At 43.5% G+C, this 21371-nt stretch overlaps 1 protein-coding gene across 1 annotated transcript in view; it reads left to right on the top strand.

The window, feature by feature from the left end:
* The window catches only part of RUNX3 (RUNX family transcription factor 3), a 56093-nt gene that overhangs the window by 9745 nt on the left and 24977 nt on the right, over positions 1-21371 (top strand). Inside the window, exon 3 of the mRNA XM_067533854.1 lies at positions 352-456. Coding sequence (XP_067389955.1) covers positions 352-456 — 105 coding nt within the window. The remainder of the gene's footprint in view (positions 1-351; positions 457-21371) is intronic.

The following is a 21371-nucleotide window of genomic DNA, read 5'->3' as shown; positions in this document are numbered from 1 at the left end:
GTGTAGGGGCTGGTGTGGGGGGAAAATACATTATAACAGCTATGGTTATCAGAAAGGGTTCTGGCTTTGATACTGAAATGGGCCCAGTTCTCTCAGTGGGAGGTTTGCCACTGACTCCAGTGGGAGCAGGTCCAATTTCTCGTTACCTGCTGCCAGCAACAAATGATGCCTCATATATTTAAATATATAAATCAAATGCTCCTTAGTTTCATTTGTACAGCAGGATTTGTGGCTTCATGCTGATTTCCTAAATCTGGGCCTAAGCTTCCCATGGGAGCAGGTCCAAGCCTTCAAACTGAAGAAATCAACCCATGTGCATTTCCTGTCCTCTTTTTTTTTCTCCCCCTTTAGGAAAAAGCTTTACATTGACGATCACAGTGTTCACAAACCCCACACAAGTCGCTACCTATCACCGAGCCATTAAAGTGACTGTAGACGGACCTCGGGAGCCAAGAAGTAAGTTATGTCTTTTATTTGGAAGTGGGTTAGTAGGAGAGTGTGCGTGGGGCAGGCTGGCATTACCCATATATGGGTGTGAAAGAAGCTTCAGCGCCAATGCACAGCCAAGTCCTGCGGTTACAGTGCAGGCTGTCACAGAGCACTGGCTTTTTTATTGTGTTAAAAGCGCATGTTAATTACATGATGTTGGCATGTCATGAGAGAATTCGTAAGAGTGTGATTTGCAGCATGTGCTGGGTTTCTTTGATCTGGTGAACGTTGTATGCACACGCTGTATATGTGTGTTGAATGCAGCCTGTGTGCAACCCTGTTTGCTTCTGCAAGTGGTGCTATTAATATGATCAGTGGGATATGGTTTTACTGCTCCGTCCGTTATGGCTCTTGGGATGCAGGCAAATGCTGTCAGCTTAAAAACCACCACTGGCTCAAATCCTGAGCAGCTCAGAGCACCTGCCAGTCTCATTGAAGCCAATGGTGCCCAGCACCACTTAGGAGTCGGACCCATTGTAAACAAGCCCATTTCTTTGTGTTTTTCTTAGATTATTAAAACAGAAAGGACTTTAAAAGTCCAGTTTCCTTTTCATGGTTCATTTTCCTTATGCATTTCTCTCAATGGGAGCCATGAAAAGCACTGAAGCCTGTTGCCCTCTTTCATTTATAGTCAGTTTCGCTTTCAGGTTCTCAGCACTGAGACGTTCGGATGGCAAATGCTGTTCGTTTGTTTAACTCTCTGTGCTGTTCAGTCTTGCAAACATCTTGGTTGCTCTTTGGTTCTGTTTTGATCAAATGTAAATTCTGGACACCACTGAGTTGAGGGCATCTCAAAACTGCCTTCCCCATGTGACCTGAACTGAGCTGGTTTGGACCTTCATAGCTTTTCATGGTTGCCCCATTGAATTTAGGAGCACTGGGAAGGTCCTCTGGGTTAATCAGATGGAAGAATTCTTCCATTATTATTATTAATTTGTATTGCAATAGCACCAAGGAGTCATGGACCATGGTCCTGTTGTGCTAGGTGCTGTACGACACTATATGGGAGCATAACCCTCACATGTTTCCTTTGAATCACATCCCTTATTTTTAGATCAAGCCCTTTCTGCTCTTTATTTATCAGCGATTGTCTTACCGCTTTCTGGCTAGCATTTAACTGGAATTCTTTACCCAGACCTTACATTCCTTCACCAAGGATTACACCATGCTACCCTAATGGACTAGGAGGCAGAATTTATTCTCTTTGGCTGTCGAGCCGTCAGTGTCTAGATTAAAGGGGAACATTTTGAGCCTTCTAAATATGCTTTAGAAAATATTTTCTGTCGATGCTGTGATCATGCCCTATGCTCCCATTAATGCCAGACCAGGATCGGAGTGTAACGAGCTCCGGGGCTCTGTGTGAAATGGTTTGATTTGGTTTAGTTTTTGTGGGCTATTTTTGGTAGGTTTTTTTTTACATTTTGGACAAGCCCACAGAGGTTTCGAATGTCACCCCTCGGGCCTGGCTTGACGTGGCAGTTATTGTTTGGAATGGTAAAAGTCCAGGTGATGTAACTTTTTTAAGCAACAATGATGATTATTTTTCCAATTTTAGTAGTGCTTTCATGGAAGTTGGCATTGTGTCTGGCAATGGACATACTCCTAGTCAGAGGCAATCCCTGCCTCAACAGTTTGTAATGTAAATAGACAAAGACTAGGAGAGGAAACAGAGGGGCTTGAGCAAGGTCACAGTCATACAGAACCTAGGTCTCCTAACACACTAGCCTAGGCCCAATTCACTAGGCCATGCTGCTTCTCTAATAAAAATCCTTGATAGTTAATATTCTTAGCATTTGGTTTTCTTTGATTGGCTTCTCCAGTAATCAGCACTGGCCAGCAATCAAACTGAATCATTTCCACTCCTTCTTTGCATTTCAACCTGGTGAATACATTAAAGATTCTTAATGATCTGAAGATAACCTTGTGGTGTGTGGGCTAAGACTTCCTAACCGACTTAGTTACTGTGGGTTTAAGCCAGAGGCAACCTCTCCTTGTTTTGCTTGTGTGTGTGTGTGTGTGTGTGTGTACATTGCAGTTACTTTGCTCAATAATCTGAAGCTTGAATATGTATCAACAACAGAACGTAGTCCTCTGGCTATAAAACTCATGGACTGTTATCATCATCATCCTTTATGGGAGGTAGTGTTGTCTAATAGGTAGCGTACTGGAATAGGACTCAGGAGATCTGAATTTTATTCCTGGCTTGGTTACTGGGTGATCTTGGGCAAATCACGTCACCTCATTGTGCCTCAGTTTTTCCCTCTATAGAATGGGATAATGATCCTGACCTCCTTTGTGAAGCAGTTTGCGATCTATTGTTGAGAGCTCGCTGGTGTTGTTATTATTACTCCTCCTACTTCTGGCCCCTAGTTGATCACTGCAAGGCTAGCAATGGCTTTGCCCCTCGTCTGTGGCATTGTACAGTTGTCAGAATGCTTTGTGTTTGTTCCTTCTCTTGCAGTCCCAGGCGTTGTCCAGTGCTGGAGGCAGGATACAGGGCTGGGAAGGCCATTGGGCCAGCCTGGTATGGCAAGAGAGCCATCCTTAGCACTAAAAGAATCAGCCAGTTGTATCTGTATCCTGGGAAATTGCAGGGTATCACCTTCTCAGATGGTGTGAGTTCCCCATGCAAAGGTTCTTGTAGTGCATGAAATACGCCCTATCCCCTGTACACATATCATCACCCACCTGCAGGAATGGGTGTGGACTACCTCTGAGGCTACTGATATAGGTTGGGACCGAGGTTTCAATTTCTTCTGCATCCCCGACCCCCATGTCTTTTGAACATAGATAGAGCTTTGTTCTAGGTTTTGCTCTCTGCACCTCTATTCTTAAGCATATGTTTTAACTAGAGATGTGCTCAAATCCTAACCACAGATCAGAAGATCCCTGAATTTTAGGGAGAGAGGTTTGGATTCTGGATTCATGGCTGCTCCTGTATCTATATTATGTCAGACCAAAACCCAGGATCTGCAGGTTGGGTTGGATGTTGAAATCTGGCTTGTGGGGTGAATGTTGCAGCTGAGATATCTACATCTGCTCTTAACCTGTTTAAATCTTGTATGAACAAAAAAGTCAGGACAATATATTCAAGTCATCAAAGCTTTCATTTTCAAAGGGACCTTCACCTGGCTCCTAATTTTGCATCCACAACAAATGGCAGGCATAAATAACAAGAGAACGTAGAAACTGATCTAATGAGTTGCAGCCAGGAAGTTGAAATATACACTTCTCTCATTTGCACCTGCAGTTTTCCCCAGCAATCCAGTGATATGTGCAAAATTGCATGTGGGAAATGAGAGAGGGTGAGTTTTGAAAAAGAGGCTGTTCAACGAATGTGACGGGAACTTTTACAGGGTGTATCCTCTCTGAAATGCCAGACTATGTACTGTATGCACTGGGAAAGAGTTACTCCGAAATGTCTAAGTTGTTTTCTTTTTTGTTTTACTATTATTATTATTGCTGCGCTAAAACTTGAACGTTAGAGCTGGGGGGGAAAAAAGAACATTTTTCAAACTGACACCTTAAGTTCTAAACAAATTGCACTTCAAGTGCCAAGTGTTGACATACTTGTACAAACAGGAAGTAATAAAATATTTGAACTTCCTGTGGAATTTCCTTTTTTTCTTTGCAGCTCTTTATTTAGAGAGAGTCCAACTTAGACAAACTGCAGCCCTTGTGCAAAACTTTGAATACCCACAATTGCTAGCAACATTATACACGGGAAGCAGAAAACTGAAAAATTAATAGTCTGAAGCTGTTCGGTAACAGCAAATTCAGCCCTGGAGTAAATTGGTGCATCTCGCATTGATATTACTGGCAACTGTACCTAATTAAACTGGTGCAGAATTTGGCCCATAATACTGTTCTTTAAACAATCCCTTTGAAATCCTTCAGGGCCTGGACATTGACAGTGATAATAATGGTATAGAAGCCTAGAGAGAAGTTAGATTAGATAGCGAGAAAGGCAGTGAATTATTTAATTTATCCCGAAAATATGGTGCCAACTCCTGAAATATGGAAGCTGCTGTTACCCTGAATTTTGAAAGCTAGTGTCTGAAATTTACCAGGGCAGTTCCTCATGCTATGTGTGCTATACATGACACCGGTTAGCTGTCCTGTAAACTATTTCTGGCTGAGGGAAATGTCGCCATCTCACAACGTTGTGTCACAACATGAAATTTTTGCATAGTGCGATCACATGGTGTCATGAAGAGTCATGACTTGGCAAAAAAAAATTCCAGTTTAGATTTTTTCTTTTTGGTTGAAAATTCAATTTTCATGGAAACCCTTCCACCTTCTCTGAGTTAGACAATCAATGTGTCATTGACTTTTTTTGTTTTTGTTTGTTTGGGAGCAGTTGAGAGGTTGGACATATTTTTACTTTTGAAAAATGGCATCAGAATTTCCAACTGCCACCCAAACACTCCAAGCGGGGAAGGGCAGGTCACATTAAGAACAGTTCACACAACAGGAGGCAGATGGGGCTGGAACAAATTCCTCCCAAAAGCCTCAAGCTAATCCCACTTCTTAGCAACCAAAACCCTCCCTCCTCACCTGGCACAGCTCCCTTCAGCATCCACTGCCAGCCCCCCAGATGTTAAACATCTGTAGGTTAGCTCTTCTCCAACAGGCAAGCAAACTTGGTTCCTTGGGGCTGGGAATGTGCAAGGTCCTAGTGAATGAATATTTGGTTTTCCCTTCTGTTTGGGGCAGAGGTTGTCTTTTTGTTCTGTGTCTGTACAGCATCTAGCACAATAGGGTCCTGTTCCGAGACAGGGCTCCTAGGTGCTACGGTAATAATAACCATTAACAGAGTCCATTGAACCCAGCTCTCCTATAGACTGGTCCAGTGCCTTATCACAAAACCATCCTTCCTTCCAAAAGGGGCTGGTAAAAGAAACCCTGGGGAAGATTGACTCCTCCAGCCCAGAAAAGAGGACTTGAACAGGGACAAAGGGATTTGACAGAGGTTTCTTCTGTGACGTGGAAATGCAATGCCTGTGAGAACCGATCATCGCTCCAGAGGAGCAATGTTCAAAGACCTCCCTATCTGCATCATGAAGGCTAAGACAGCTCCAAGCGTCAAGCCTTGTTTCTAATGTTTACTGTTACAGTTGGAAAACCTGTTTAAAATAGATGTTCTCCCTCTAGCCAAAAACCCGAGTAGACAAGCAAGCAGGCTACTGTAGTGAGAAATGCACAAAATGGCCCAGCCTACATATTCATCCAAGGGAAAGTTCTGTGTGATCCATTGCTCACTCTGTGCTAATGTAGGCTGGCTGGCCATAATATTATTTTAATTCATGAAGTTTATTTCTTTTCATTCCGTGGTTTACTTTTCTGTTACTTATTAATGTTGGTCCAAAGGGAAAAGGATTAAATAATGTATGAGGAAATATATAAAATCCTTCCAGCTCAGAATTCAGCTCCCGTAGAAGGATCGTTCCTCTAGCACCCAGGGCTTCCAGCAGGATTGTTGTAAAGTCCACAGGGTTGCAACATTATTATATGTACCTACTGCGCTGCTATTAATAATCATCCATGTTGAAAGGTGAAATGACTTTTGTCAGTGTTGCAATACATTTCCTTTTCAAATTCATTATTCATTATTAATTAATGAATGAATTCATATTTTGCCCTGTTTCCTTGTCCACTGGAACACGGGCTGGAATGAACTCTCAGCAATTATGAACAAATTAATGCATAGAGATCAATCTTTGTGTAAAATGGGCCTGATTCTGTAGCGCTCCCACGGAGTTAAAATATGCGAGTAATGCACTGATTTAGTGCTTGCAGTCATGTTCCTACTAGTGACGTGTGATGGACACTCTAATAGCCTGATTCTCATGTCACGCATGGCTCTTGGCATAGACGCCTGCGTAACATGTTGGGTTTTTAAGACAGGACATGATCTACGGAAAAGCTATTTTTCAATGTTTGTAAATTTCTGATGAGTTTCTCCCTTCTTCCACTAGTATGTTTGGATTCAGTTGGCTTAAGGCATTTTCTGTTGGTCAAGCTTTGTGAGAGGGTTACAGAGCTATTCTGCTGGCTCACCCTGGCAGCTAGATTATATGGGTCATTCACTTTCGCTCTGACTCAGGGATATAAAAGGGAGGGAGGACATCTGAAAGAGCGACGGGGATAGGAAATCCATCTGGGAAAAGCCTCTGTATGTCAGCCCTGATTAGGACTTTGTTACTTCAATATTTATCTGTATGCGGGGAAGGATCAGAATGGGAACACTTGCCTAGAACAGCCTAGCACTACAGACGGAGGGTTTTCACACGTTCCTACGGCCGTGTTTCTGCAGCATTCAGGGCATATAGGAGACGCATGTTGGTGTGGGATGAAAGCTTTTATCAGCACTCACTTGGGATGATCTACATAATTAATTTGTGGCTTTGCCATCCCAAACCTATGCCAATTAAAAACCTTTATATTGTACCATCCCGTCCTGCAGTATATATATCAAAGGCAGGCACGCCTCATTTCTTGCTGCCCACGCACTCTGTATCTTATCTTATCTATCTCGGTTCTCAGACCACACCCATTGTCATGGGATCTGAGCACCTCACTGAGGTTTCTAGTTCCTTCTCCATTGCCCATTCTTGCACATCCAAAGGCAGAATCTAGTCTGATACGTAAAGAGATTTGGGAACTGGTGTAAAAGACTCTTTAAAAAAAAAGAGCTATTGAAAGGTGTATGTGAAGTGCTTTTTCTTTAAAAATTCTGCATGGCCCAGACTCCCTGAGCGGGAGCTCAGCCCTTAAAGGCACAGTCCCCAAAACCACGGGGCCATTTCACTTTTCTAAAGAATGTTCTGATTTGAGCCTTTGTTTTACAGAGCAGTGATCCTCCATGAGCCACAAAATGATTAGGAAGGGGAAACCATCCTGTGACATACTATATCCCACTATCCCTTGTGGCTGCAAAGGGTTCTGGGATTTGGGACACAGAAGGAAAGAATTGGGAGACTTTTCAGTGCTGTATGGTGGGAGATGAATGTCGTATTGTAAACGCCTGATTGGAAAAGGTCTCATGTACTGTAAAGTGCTCAATATAAGGTTAACTACACGCATATGTGAGAGGAAAAGCTTCAAAGCACAAATGCACCTGACCAATGCATCATATAGAAAGTCCCAAAGTGGTGGGATGTTTAGGGCCAGAGAGACTGGTCAGTCTTTGAATCAAGATGAACCACAAACTTTAGGGATGTCTGTCTCCTGTTTTGATTGCAGCCATTATACACATAAGGATCCTTGTTTGTGTAAATCAGTCTAGCGCTGTTGGCCTCATTAGAGCAAGGCTGATTGACACCAGCGGAGGATCTGGCCCTTAGAAGCGTGGTGAGAAGTTTGGACCTGGAGCTGCCTTCCACAAAGTTCAGAGGATTTGGAGAAGAGTGTCGTCTCCCTAAGGACTTGGTAGCTCCTTAAAACCAATACAAGGCATGGAGGTTTGATAGTGGTGCACGTAACTATCAGCTTTAGTGTCCACTCAGCATCCAGAGTGCACTTGGCTCAGCATGAAATCTGGGAGAGATTTTCTGGGAGGTCCTAACCCTTCTCTGCAGGTTCTTAGGCCATGCCCGTCTGCCTGTTGTCATTTTCATAGCCTCGGTGCAGGATTAGAACCCAGCACTTCTGCTGCTATAGGCTAGGCTGACAGGCCACCCACCCTTGAGTCCTCACAATTCTAGGTCAGAACCTGGGAGAGCTGTGTCCCCAGAATGTTACAGAGTGTTCTCATTTCTTTTTTAAACAAAGACGTGTTTTGTTTCCCCCCCCCCCCCCCACACTCTATCCTGGGAGGGCTTTTAAAAAATAACTCCTGATCTTGCTCCCCCACTTCCCAACCTATTAGGCCTGCTCACAAAACATACCACCACAATGGCAGGAAATGCTGAAAGGAGACCAAAGCCATTGTGTTCTCCAGCCCTTTCATCTCAGTTTTGTTTTCTGAATCTGAGCTCAGCACTGATTCATTCCTGCTCGGTATCTCTCACGGGAGCACCTTCTCCAAAGCCCTTGAGTCTCTCTCTCTCAGTCAGTTTCAGTGGGCCTTGGATCAGTCAGTTTCACACCGTGTGATTTTGGTTACATGGGGGAGAGCAAACATGCTCCACCTTGTCACACGGTGCTGTGGCGTTTGCCAAGCTCTGGGGATACTTATAGGGTAGTACAGTAGTGTTGCTGTTAGAGCCAGAGTTCATCTTGGGGAGGTGTTTAAAAGGCTCAGCTAGATCAGGCCTTGCAAAATAATTCTTTGATCAGCTTCATATTTCCATGCCTTAATGGCTTAAATACCGTAACACATATGAAGTGACTTGTTTAATGATTTGTAGGGTTGGTTATTACCTTGCTAGTTTTGGGGGTTTTTTTCTTTTTTTTTTTCTTTCAAGAGACGACAACAATTATCAAGTCTGACCAAATTTCTGACTCCTCAGTAATTACTGGTAACAAAGAGCACCTTTTTAGGGCTTCCTTTATTTGCGCTGCATAAAAAAAACCAAAAAACTTTCCAATTACCTCTCAGAAATATGACTGCATGGGGGTCAAACAATTAAATTAAATGGTGCATGAATGCACTCATTACATCTCCCCCCCCTCAGTAAACTGCACTTCGTTGAAGGCAAATTGCTAACAGTTTTGAGAAACTAAGACCTGAAAGCCACACAATAGGCAGAGAAAATTTCTCAATGGGGCTATTTACAGAACTCATGGTGCTTTAAGGAAGCTGTTCAAGTATGCGTAGGGTTATTAGAATAGTTCTGTGCTGTTTTCCTCCATAATATCACTCACAACTGTGAGTGAATGAAGTCTTGCTATACCCCTGGGAGGTAGGCCATTTCCCCCCAATTTACTGTTGGAGGAAACTGAGGCACAGAGCTGGTGGCAGCAGTGGGATTTGAACCTGAATTAGTAGCTACTGCCTTAACAGCTAGGCCACTTCTCCACATATGCTGGTGCAGCTGTAATCAAAGATAATTGTGTTTTTTCCTCACTTGAGTTCCCTGTTAGACTTCAGCTGAAGTGAATCAGTGTCGCCCCCCTGGAATCAATGCAACTACTATTTGATTTACATTGAGATCTGGGTGACTCTTGGCTCACGTACGGCAGTCTTGCCAAATCATTAAAACAAACCAGGCCCAGGTACAAAATCTACCTATCTTCCACTGACTGGGAGATGGCAATCTAATGATATTTTATTTGCCCATCAGCTTGGGTGAAGCAAGCAAGTAGTATTTTGGGAAGGCTGATTTAAGGATATTTTTGTCATGTTGACATACATTGCAGGAGGATTTGCATAAATCCACAGCCCACTTCCTCTTAAAGGAAAAGGGAATCATTTGTATAGTGATTTTATTACAGTTTGAAGCAACTATAGAGCAGACATGGAGCTGAATAATCTCTGTCATCTGGGCTCAGTACAGGGTAAATGGGTTTAATTCACGTGTTATACAGGAGGTTAGACTAGAGGATCCAATGGTTTCTTCCGGCCATGAACCCTATGATATGGGGAAAAAAAAAAAAAAAGCTCTATACATCCCTGGAATGTGGGGAAATATGGATCTGTTCAGGCCCAGACAGTAATATGGGTTATGATTAAACAGCTGAAAGTAGTTGCATGGAGAATAAAAGGGATGTAGCAAAGAATCTAGGCCTGGGGGTCTGGATGAAGGTGACTGGTCTGGGAAGAGCAAGAACCACCCAAAATTTCACCTGTGTATAAAACTGAATCTTTTTATGAAGGTTCTGAAATGTTCTTAGGTTTTTTCCTACTCCTTGTTTCTGGCTTGGGATAGGTAGTGAAATATCGTGAAAGAGACTATCCCCACTGTAATATTTTTGCATGCAGCATATTATTCAACCACTAGATGTCTCTGTATGCTGTATGGAGTTCCAGACAGGGTGTCATCCCTGGTAAACAAGAGAGACAAAGCTGGAACTCAAACCCTGTGGAAGAAGCCTGTTTTATTGCTTCTGTCTGTTTTCTTTAATAAACACCTCCTGTTTAGGGTAGACTGATGCCATGTATTGTGTTATGCATGAGCTTGCTAGCCTAGCTTTTCCTGTCAAAGGGAGCCTAGTCTGAAAGTTTATTCCAAACCAAGCTACAGCCTGTGGCAGGGCCAGGAACTCACTCACAGAGTTTCCTGCAAATTGTCTCTCCTATCACACCTCACCCAGGAGTGGGGAGGAAAGGGAACCTATAAAACTTGTGGATGTCCTGAGATCCGTAGAGGAATCAAATGGATGCCTAGGGTCTTCACTCTACTCAATGGACCTCTCACTTCCTTTGTCCACAGCGGCATGGTTCCTCCTGGAGCTGTGCTGCCACTCTCCCCTTTCCCCAGCTACTGCTCCGTAACACCTCTCTGGGAGGAGCAGTTGTCAATGTGCTGAGTGGGATTTTGTGGAAGATGATGCCGATAAGAGCAGCCTGGCTTTTCTGCAAGGAAAGACCCGCTTGTTTGTAGGTAGAAGGGGGCCAGAGAGAACAGTCATCCACTGCCCAGCCATGCATACCCTTGATCTGTGCAGCCCCAAATCCATGGACTTGGGGTGGATCTGGGGGAGGGAGAGACATGCCACAGCTTCCATGGTTGCTTTCTACCTGGTTTAACGTCCCCCTGTTGGTGTCAGTGTGGGGGAGAATATGGGTCTTTCTGATGAACGTACCCAACTGTTTGCATTATATCCATAATCCGTGTACAGCTTAGAACCAAAGAACGATAACCAGGAGCATTTGCTGCTGCTGTAACCTGAAGAAACTTTATGCAGCATTGGTAAAGTACTAGAGGAAGGGATAATAAATACTGGAGGGGGCTGCTTCTCGGAAGCCTGATTTCAGATTCGGGATACAGGATGCATTGTGCCAGCGCAGTACATTTCCAGATCTTTATCTTGGCAAAAAATAGTTTCTCAGGGGGATGAATTAAACTTGAACTTGAGATGTTTATGTATAATGTAGAGCAGGCTAGTTGCTTAAATGCTCCCCTGGGGATGCAGTTTGGGGTATTATTAGTGAAGTTTCTTTTTCTTCTTACCTTGAGCAAGATAAAAATACACAAACATTTCTCAATTTGAACGGGAATTGTGAAAAACGGGAAATAGGGGGAAAAAATCAAACAAACAAAATGAAATTTAAATAAATGACTGGACTTGCCATTTCACAGACAGCTATTTGTGGATAGAAAATTGCTACAATTGGTTCTAATTTAAAGGATGTAAACTATCTAAAAATATGCTGATTTATCGTTTCTTGGGACCCATCCTCTTCTCAGGGGAGGATGAAGAGGAAACCTTGAAAAACACATGCTAGCTTTCCTGTTAATTCTTAACTCTGGAAGGTTCTCAGATACACTGGTGGTGGGTGTTAGAAGAGAATCCTGTGATTCTCATTTCTTACCATTCATTTCTTCTTACAGCAGAGGATTGGGAATGAAGTAGTTTTCCTATCTTACAAGAATTTCCATCTCAAATCAGAATAAAAAGCTGAAACCTCAAAAATTTTCACCAACTAACAAGCCAAAAAAATTTTTGGTTTGGGTCAATTGAAAGATTTCATTTAGAACTTGAAGTTTCATTTCTTATTTTGACCTTTTTCTTTTTTAACCTTTTTTGAGGCTAAATTTACTAAAATTTCTAAGCCAAAAGGCCTTTCTCTTTCCAAAATCGGCAAAATTTTCCTTTAGAAAGGACATTTCAACAATTATGAGATTTGTCAGAACTGACTCTGTTTCAGAAACAAGTTTTGGGTTTGACGATTATGCATTTTTCAGCAAAAAAAGTTTTCCAGAAAAAATCCTGACCAGCTTTACTACTGAAGTCCAGCTATTTCCTGTGATTCCTTTATCCGCCCCTGAAATGCGGTCACCTCTGGGGTGTAACATAACAATGGCTCAGCAGTTCATAGTAGCACTACACCGCTATGTGGGTCAGAGGAATAATGTGTCTAAATAGCAGTGAGAATTTAGAGTGGTTGGATCTAAAAATGTAGATTGAAATTTGGCCAGGGCTCTTTCACATGGTCAGCTGCTCAGTTTTACTGTTCTCCTGAAGGATGGTACCCCAATACTGATCTCAGACTGACCCTAAGGTGGATGTCACCTGCCAGGCTGCAGCAGTCCGGCACAGTAGCACTAGATCTGCTGTACTTAGGGCTCTCCATATCCAGGCATGTTTGGGACAGGATCATTATTATGCCCATTAACAAAACATACATGCTAATCATTCTGTCACCCATCTTTAACAGCTACTGACCTGTGCCCCCTTTCCTGGGGTTCTTATTGTAGCTTAGACAACATTGTATTCACAGACCACTGAGAATGGTTTTCTTTTCATTCATTTTTAAAGCAGTATTTTGCTTTATTTAATAACTAAAATCTGGCCTGTGTGCCAGGGAGCCTTCTTTATGAATGTAGTGCATTACAGATCACATTCTCGTCAACTGGGGGAAAAGTTGGGTGCTTTTTGTAGCAGTAGTTCTCAGTCACTGGTGCATGAAACAATACTGGGTCTTCAGGCTTTTTATGTCTGAATCTGTCGACTCCTCAGCTCCCTCTTAACAAGCAAAATAACACTTCTTTCCTATATAGCACTTTTCATCAGTACATCTCATAGTGCTTCACATCTTTAATTTGTTAAAGGCAGGACAGGGCTGTTATCCCCATTATACAGATGGGGAAACAAGGCACAGAGAGACTAAGGGACTTGCCCAAGGTCTCACAGGAAATTTGTGGCAGAGCAGGGAATTGAATTCCCAGGTTAGCTCTAAACACTGGAGTAGCTGGTCTTTCACGTTCAGGGCAGGCTGCTGCACTGCATTCCATTTTGCTTCCTGTTCAGATGTGGTCCAGCCAGGGACCTCTGCCCATAGGGGCGAATGGGGGTATGAGCCACCCAAACCACAACTCCCACATGGCACTGGTGTAGCACAGGCAGAGAGTGTTTAACATTGGACTGCCCCAAAATATTTCACTTTGAGCTGGCCTGACCTGAAACAAAATATTTTGTTTTGATTTTTCCAAAGGGAAACTTTTGCTGTTTGGCTGAACGATTTCGCTCTCTGAGTTTTCAATGAAAATTCGAAATTTTCCATGGAAACTTTTCAGCGAAAAAGGTGGATTTTTTTTGCAATGGACATTTTTCATGGAAACTTTTCTTCCCAGTCTCCCAACCAGCTCCAGTGAGAAGGCCTTAAGTTGACTGAGCGGGTTAGAATGTGTGAAGAGAGGCGGAAGATCTTTCTTGCGAAGTGGCTGCATTTTGACAGCCAAGTCATCTGCCCCTCAGCATGACTTTACTGAGCCGTCGTGCGTCTTCTGGATGGAGGCCTGGAAATTCCTTCCTCACTTCCCTGTCCTGTTTGCTCTTTTAATGGAGACTAATGACTGGCCAAGAGTATACTTGGATTGCGCTTTGCTGCCTTCTCTTCCTAGTGTTTGCCTCAGATGCTGTGTGGTTGTTGGCTGCGAGTCTCTAGGACACTTAAATAAAGAAACCCACAAAGGCCAAATCTACTATCATGACACTCCCTATCCACTACCGTAAATCTGCCCTGCGTTAGGCTCCGATCGAGCAAAGTACTTAAGCACATGCTTACATTTGAGCATGTGAATAGTCCGATTGACGCTGCTTGCTTCAGTCTGAGTTATGCTTAAGTGTTTTGTTGAATAGGGGCCTTATTGAGTAGCCGGTGTTACCATCTTATGCATATCAACCTAAATGGGCTCCATCTTCAAGTGGGGCAAATCAGCATAGTTCCGCTAAAGCCAATAGAGCTTTTCTGATTTACACCAGTAGGGGAGCTGCAATTTGCAGGGTTGCTGACATCAGTTATGGAATAAAAGTAGTAGCCTGGTTCTCCTCTTGAGTACAATGCTGTGATTCAGGAGTAAGTCAAGTCAGAGGAGAATCTAGTTTAGGATTCAGGAGCTTCTAGGTTAGCACAAAAGTTCTTGCAAATCAGTACTTGCTAGACAGGATTATCCCTGTGTTTGTATTCCCATTGCTGCTGTGTTTTGATCCCAGCGGGCAGGAATCAACCTTCCACGCATGGCTAGACTGTACAGTGCATCGTAGTCCTACGGAGGCACTTTTGGACTGTCGTTGATACACATACCTTGTGAAGTTAGATTAGCCTACATGAGCCTTTAACTTCTTATCTTTCCGAGTCCAGGCTCCATGCACAGATATTCAGTTAACCCATTATGGGCCTGACCCTGGAAGGTGCTGAGTTCCTTATAAATCTAGGGGACATTGAGGGCACTAACCTCAAGAAATGCGCAGGACTGAGCCCTACGTAACAAAACCCAAAGAGAAATAGAAACTCGCAGAGTTAAAGGCCAGAATGGACCACACGATCAGTTAGCCTAAACTCCTACATATCACAGGCCACCAGTACCACCCGAAACCTGCACACTACACCCTGCAACCAAAATCAGACCAAGGTATTACAGCCTACAAGAGACTAAACTATTAGGTGCCCCAAGCAGAGAATAAGGAGGTACTGGCATGCACCAATGCCCAAGTCTCGTGCAATGGGCAGGAATTGATTAAGTGAGATATCCTCAGATCATCCTGGCAAGTGACCCGTGCCCCACTCAGCAGAGGAAGGAGAAACCCCACTGAGGTCACTGCCAATCTGACCTAGGGGAAAATTCCTTCCCGACCCCACATATGGTGAGCAGTTAGACCCTGACCATGTGAGCAAGAACCAGCCAGCTGAGCACATGAGAGAGAGAAAGCTGGGGCAACCTCAGAGCACTGGCTGGCTGGGTCCCATGTCCCAGCTCCAGCTGTGGCCATCTATGATGCTTCTGAGGGAGAAGAGAAAAAGAAGCCACAGAATACACTGGGGGAGAAAATGTCCCTCCTGACCATGCAGCCCTGAAGCATGACATTTTAGGAACATCCAACATAAACCAGAAGAGACACTCAGAGCTGCTTATCATCATAAGCAACACTGTCATATAAGCCCACTCATAAATTTGTCCAGCTCTCTCTCAAAACTAATTAAGTTATTTGCCCCCCAAAGTTCCTATTGGGCGATTGTTCTAGCACCTCACTCTTCTGATGGTTAGAAATGGTCTAATTTCCAGCTCAAACGTGTTTGTACTCATTTGTTCTTGTGCCAACATGGTTCTTTAACTTAAATAGCCCTTTACCCACCCTGCTGTTTATCCCCCACCCCCACCCCCCGATGTATTTATAGAAAGCAATTAGATCCCTCTTAGCCTTTGTTTACTAGGCTAAAGCCAGCCAAGGTCTTATAGTCTCTTTTCATAATATTGGTCTCTCCATTCCATGATCATCATAGGAGCTTGTCTCTGCACCTGTTCCACTTTGAATTTCTCATCTGTGAACATGGGTGACCAGAATGATACCCAGTATTCCAGATGAGGTCTTACCTTATGGTGCCTTGTACAATGGCATTAATACTTCCCTCTCTTTACTGGAAATACTTTTGCTCATACGTCCTAGGATCTCATTTACCTTTTTCCGCAATCCATTGCATTAGGAAAAGTGCAGTGTAGTGCTTACGGCACTTGTTTAAAAGTTAGTACTCTTCGGCTCTGTTCCCAGCTCTACCACTGACTGATTACAAGACCATGGGCCTCAGCTTCTTCGCTTGTTAAATGGGTGTAATAAAATTTGCCTGCCACAGTTAATTTTTTTATAAAAATATGCTTTGAGATCTTTACGTGACAGGAGCTATGCAGGTCAAAGGGTTATTATTTCTGTGCTCAGAGCTACTGAGCCTCTTCTGTAGGTGAATTGTACTGGTGTGCTATAATTCCAGTGTGTAATCTCATCTTTAAAAGTAATATTGAAGGACCAATTTACACAATACGGGCTCTGATGATTTCACCCCTCTAATTATTTCATTGACTGCGTGCAGTCCATGTAGTAAATTCCAGCTCCTTTAATAATCACCAGAATATAACAACTAAAATGATTTCATTTAAAATTACCATTCTGTTCCTAAGCAACACAATATAACAGAGCGAGTGCAAAGAAATGATGTCGCTTGCGCACTACAAATAAATCTTTCTATAGAATCAATCTGATTGCAACACTTCCTGCTTGAAAGCCTTTGGAAACCCACGGCCAAGATCCTCAGCCGCCGTAAACTGGCATATCTGATCCATTCCAGCAAAGGACCTGTCCTAATATTCCATTAAGGAGGGATTTAAAGGAAGACGAGGTGGTGACTTTACAGATTTTGATGAGAAGATTTTCCCATGCCTGGGGGAAAGCGCAGAGGGAGAAGCCTACAAACAAGATTGGTGTCACCGATGAGCAAATAAAGGGGTCAACGGTTCAATAAGACCAAGGCTGAATTTGGCCCAATTTATCTGTGCCTCAGTTTACCCACCAGGGTCAAATAGAATTTACTTACCTGCCTCACAGAGGGTGTGGTGAGAATGTAATGAATGTGCATGAAGCACTGGAAGGTCCCCAGAATGAAGGATGCTGTAGAATTGAAAGGAATTATTCAGGCATATTTGAGAATGTATCTCCTGAGTTACTAATAACATTATTCCCCCTCTGATTGATAGGATTAGCAAATCTAAGAAGGTAATGTAAGAGCTGCATAAAAAAAGTCGATGCTCAAAGTTACATTTCAGCTCAGGGAATACAACAGCAAAACCACAAGAGCGCCGCAGATCTCTTGCTCTTAGAAGAGCTTAGTAGTTTGACCAATAACTTCAAATGATGTTGCAGAGAAAGGAAGAGAATTTGACTCAGAGTGTGATTAAGTTGTTCCCAGGGACCTGCTCTTCCACTGCAGGACACCAGAGGCTCCCTCTGAAATCATCTGGAGATAAATTGTATTCTCTGGAGGAAGGTGCTTAAAAACAATTTTGTATTATTTTATCTTACTCTTTCCTATATCACACAGAGAGGTGCTGATAAGGGGTCAGAACCCATGGGCTCCCCACCCTCCCCTCTTCTTCGTCCCATAAAAACCAAAATGAATGCGCCAGGGGCATTAGGAAGCAGATGCTCTAGACGCCGCCTGCATGTTGCAGAGCCAAGCTCTGTGGCAGCTTTTCCTGTTGAATAGAAGGGGTGTGGCCAGCGGATCTGTGAACTGCACAGATCCACTGGACACCAGCCTCCTACAGGGAGGAGCACATCTACTGCAGGATCGGCTACAGCCCAGCTGAGCAAGTGTTTTGTGCTCTGCCCAGATGGGTGGTGGAGGTTCCCATTCATCACACCACCAACTTAGTTCCCCACACAAAGCGCTTTTATTCTGACTTGCATCATCAGTTGATGGGACTGAGACTCTTAAGTGTCTAAATCCCTTTTGAAAATGGGCTCCTAAGTCACTTAGGCCCTTTAGAAAATGTTATCCTAGATATGCACTTAAACGCCCGAGCAATGACCTTGATCAGGTTTTGTGTCTGATGGTGTAGAGTACAATGATGCAAGCACAAAAACAGCGGGTCGAGCCTGCTCCCTGAACCTCCACGTCAGTCAGCGGGGTGGGGACGGAGAAGGCAGGAAGGAACAGAGAAAGAGTTAAAGGGCTTCACAACAATTAGAGGAGAGTAAGGCAACTACAGATCGGTCGGCTGGTTTTAAGTTCAGTTAATCAGCACCAGGCCATGTATAATGTACCTCTCTCCCACTGTTCTGACTTCAGACAGTAAAGATCTACTGTAAATGCAACATATCTTTCTGCTCTCTGCCAGCTGGACTGGAGCCAACCTATTTCCTTCAAAAAGGGATATTTATTTTCATCTCTTTTATAGGCAGCCATTCATCACAGACCACCACAGGCTAAAAAATCTTTCTAAATTATCATCAGCCTCACCCCCTCCCTTAAATATTAGTTTCCTTTAGCTGTTAAAGTCGGTGTAAATCTTCTGACAGAACAGGCAGGCTGACGGGCATGGCGACACTTTCCTCTTTCTTTCAAGGCTGGAAAAAGACAGTAGCAGTAGTGTCTTGAGAAGCCAGGAGGAAGCCAAAGCAAAGACTCGGCGTGACTGATTCTCTTTCCAAATGGCGTAAGCAAGCCAACTTCAAACATGTGAATAATGAGTTATCTGGGATGGACTTTGTCAGGCAGGAGAAGAGACGGTTCCTTCTCTGTTTTCCCCCCTTTGCTCCCTCCCTCGAACTTCTGGGCTTAACTTTATAAAGCCAGTCAGAACGGCACCGGCTCTTGCCATTTTCCATCATGCACAGATAGACTGATCTGCAGATCCCTATCTTCATATGTGTGGATGGTGAATTTGTACACCTTCCATCAGCAGAAGCTAGCGTCAAGACTGAGTTCCAATTTCCATTCTGTCTCTCCTTCTTCTCTTTTAGGTGCTCATGACTTTCTTGACCAAATTCCTCTCAGCTAGACATCTCCCAGACTTAGTCTCAGCCCAAAGTTGGGTTTTTCTGGAAAACCTGAGTAAAAATCAGCACTGCCTTTTTTAAGTTATGGGAACGTGTGAATAAAACCCCTTTCCCCATCTATTTAGATTGAGAATGTGGTGATCACATAATTCAGGGCTTGCTGCGGGTAGTCATTTCAAATATAGCTTGTATCCACAGTACACACCAAAGACCTGATTGTACAAGCAGTGCTCAGATGGAAGTGAAGTTCACTCCTATGCAGAGGACCAGCCCAACACCTATGCCCCACTGGAGTGCCTATTTTGAGGTGTAAATGGGACATAAGTAAGGCATAGTCCTTGCACTGGCTCGCTGCACAGGAATGAACTTCATCCATTGTGATCACTTACCACGTGTAATATTCCCATTGAAATCCACAGAACTTCTCATAGAGCAAGGGACTAACCAGAGTGGGTAAGAGAGGCAAAATCTGGTCCTTAATTTGCCATTTCCATGTTGAACCATTAGAATTTGCTGTTAGTATTTTAACAATGCTTTTGTTTAAGAACATCTCAGATGAGAACACCTCTGACGGGATTTCCTGCAGCGAAGCCTCCGTTTAAGGATGGATGAATTAAGAAATCATCCCTGATGATGCCAAGGTTAAAGCCATTTCAATTAAGGACAAGTTAGTTAAGGGGGCATTGCAAGTTAGCAGGATTTTCTTCTTACCACTGCACCTCTTCTCCTTAATGGAAACCAGGGAAATTAAATGCCAAAGTCATGCATGCGCCTTCCTCTCCTGAAAAAGCCGAAAAATTTAAAAAGTTTACCCAGACCAACTTCAGCAGTGCAAGGTTTGGGTTAGAAAACTATCTCCCCCTGACCACCACCACTCTGCCAGCACCAGTGCAGATGGGAGGTCAAACTAAATGACTGTGACATCTGAATTCTAAAGTCATTGAAGGAAAAGAATGTGTTGAGTAGTTCCCTGCCCTTCACAGTGATAGCTGCACCTACCGTTCCGCATGGCTGTAGGTCAAAACCCCTGAGCTGAACGCCCAAGTTTGGGGATGGCTCTCCGTATTTTGCAAATGGCTCCTGTCTTGCTAGTGGGCTGAACCAAAACTGCAGATCTGAACTTTGGAAGCATTCAAAACCTGGATTGGGATTTTGAACCTGGATCTATTTCTACCTCTGATCCAACACCGAACCAAGTGCTAGCTATCTTCTGCCATACAGCAGAGAGGTTCAAAACAATGGTGATTTGGCTTTTTAGTAATCTAGGAAAATGAGATGCTTGCATAGAACCATGGGGAGACATCCCCCTTTTGCCCCCCGCTCCCTGCCCCAGGCACATGAACAGATCCAATCAGGGAGTTTCTGAAGTCTTTGCAAAGTTCTAAAAGAAGGAGAAGGGCCTATTTAGTCTTCAAAATGTTTTAATGCAGAAAGTATGTCTTTAAAGCATAGCTTTAAGGGCTACAGTTTCACAGCTTGCATACAGTATTTCACTGTCTCCATTCCAAGGAAACACCCAGAATTTCCAACGTGCTTTTTATTATTGATCAGCGTGTCAGATTCACATCAATTCTTCCATATGGAAAGCATTCAATGGGATTGTTTTGTCTGATCTAGAGATATATACAGATCTGGTTATAAGGCGACCTGTCGTGCTTACCGTCATGCTGGATATCAAAGTTACCTGATGGGGAAACTGCATCTGTCTTTAAAACGTCTTTGTTGACAAGAGGCAAATCAAGTCAGTAGCAGTCTGTGTTTTGTTACATCAGGGCTTAACATTTCTATAAAGATATGAGTCACCATTTACTTGTATTTATTTCAAAATGTGAGTGCTAAGTTGGAGGAGAGACATCTGGGGGACATCTGAGAGCAAAAGGATATAGCCTTATAGGCTATATGGTGGCAAAAATACACCCCAGCAGTGCAGTTTTGGGTTCCATATGCAAAAGAACCCTCTTGGGATTGGGTTCTTGGGACCTGATCCAACGCTCTTTGAAGGTGATGGAAAGATTCTCACTGACTTCAGTGAGTTTCGGATGAAGCCTGGAGTTTGCGGAGCTTGGAAACTACCTTCCTTTTCGGTAAGGTGCAGCACTAATGTTAATTTGTCCGTGTGGGTTTTGTTTGTGTGTTGAGTGTGGTTAGAAGGTGAAGGGCTTTAATAAAATGAGCCACTGCATTAATCAAAAGCTCAGGACGCTCTCATGAAAGAAGTAGATTAATAATGACTCTGCTTGTGCATGACACAGTCTGACGTGGCCAGCTATAGCGACAAGTGACAGGAAGTCTCAGCAGCACAGGGTATGCAAAATCCACTTGTTATTTGAGCAGGGTGGGGTTTCTTTTAACTCGTGTGCTTCTTTCTTCAAATTGTTTTGCACAATTGAGCCCTGCCAATAGGAATGGAGCAAAGCCACCTTTCAAACCTCAGCTAGGGAGTCAAAAGGCCAGACAACGGTGTAACAGAGTTGGCTTCCACCAGGCTAAATCACCAGGCTTTT

This window comes from Emydura macquarii, unplaced genomic scaffold (genome assembly GCF_026122565.2).
Source record: "Emydura macquarii macquarii isolate MOO-44397 ecotype Brisbane River unplaced genomic scaffold, CSIRO-AGI_Emac_v2 contig_3348, whole genome shotgun sequence".
Classification (NCBI taxonomy): Eukaryota; Metazoa; Chordata; order Testudines; family Chelidae; genus Emydura; species Emydura macquarii.
Note: the sequence above shows the minus strand (reverse complement) of the source record. Positions and strands in the feature narration are given on the sequence as shown.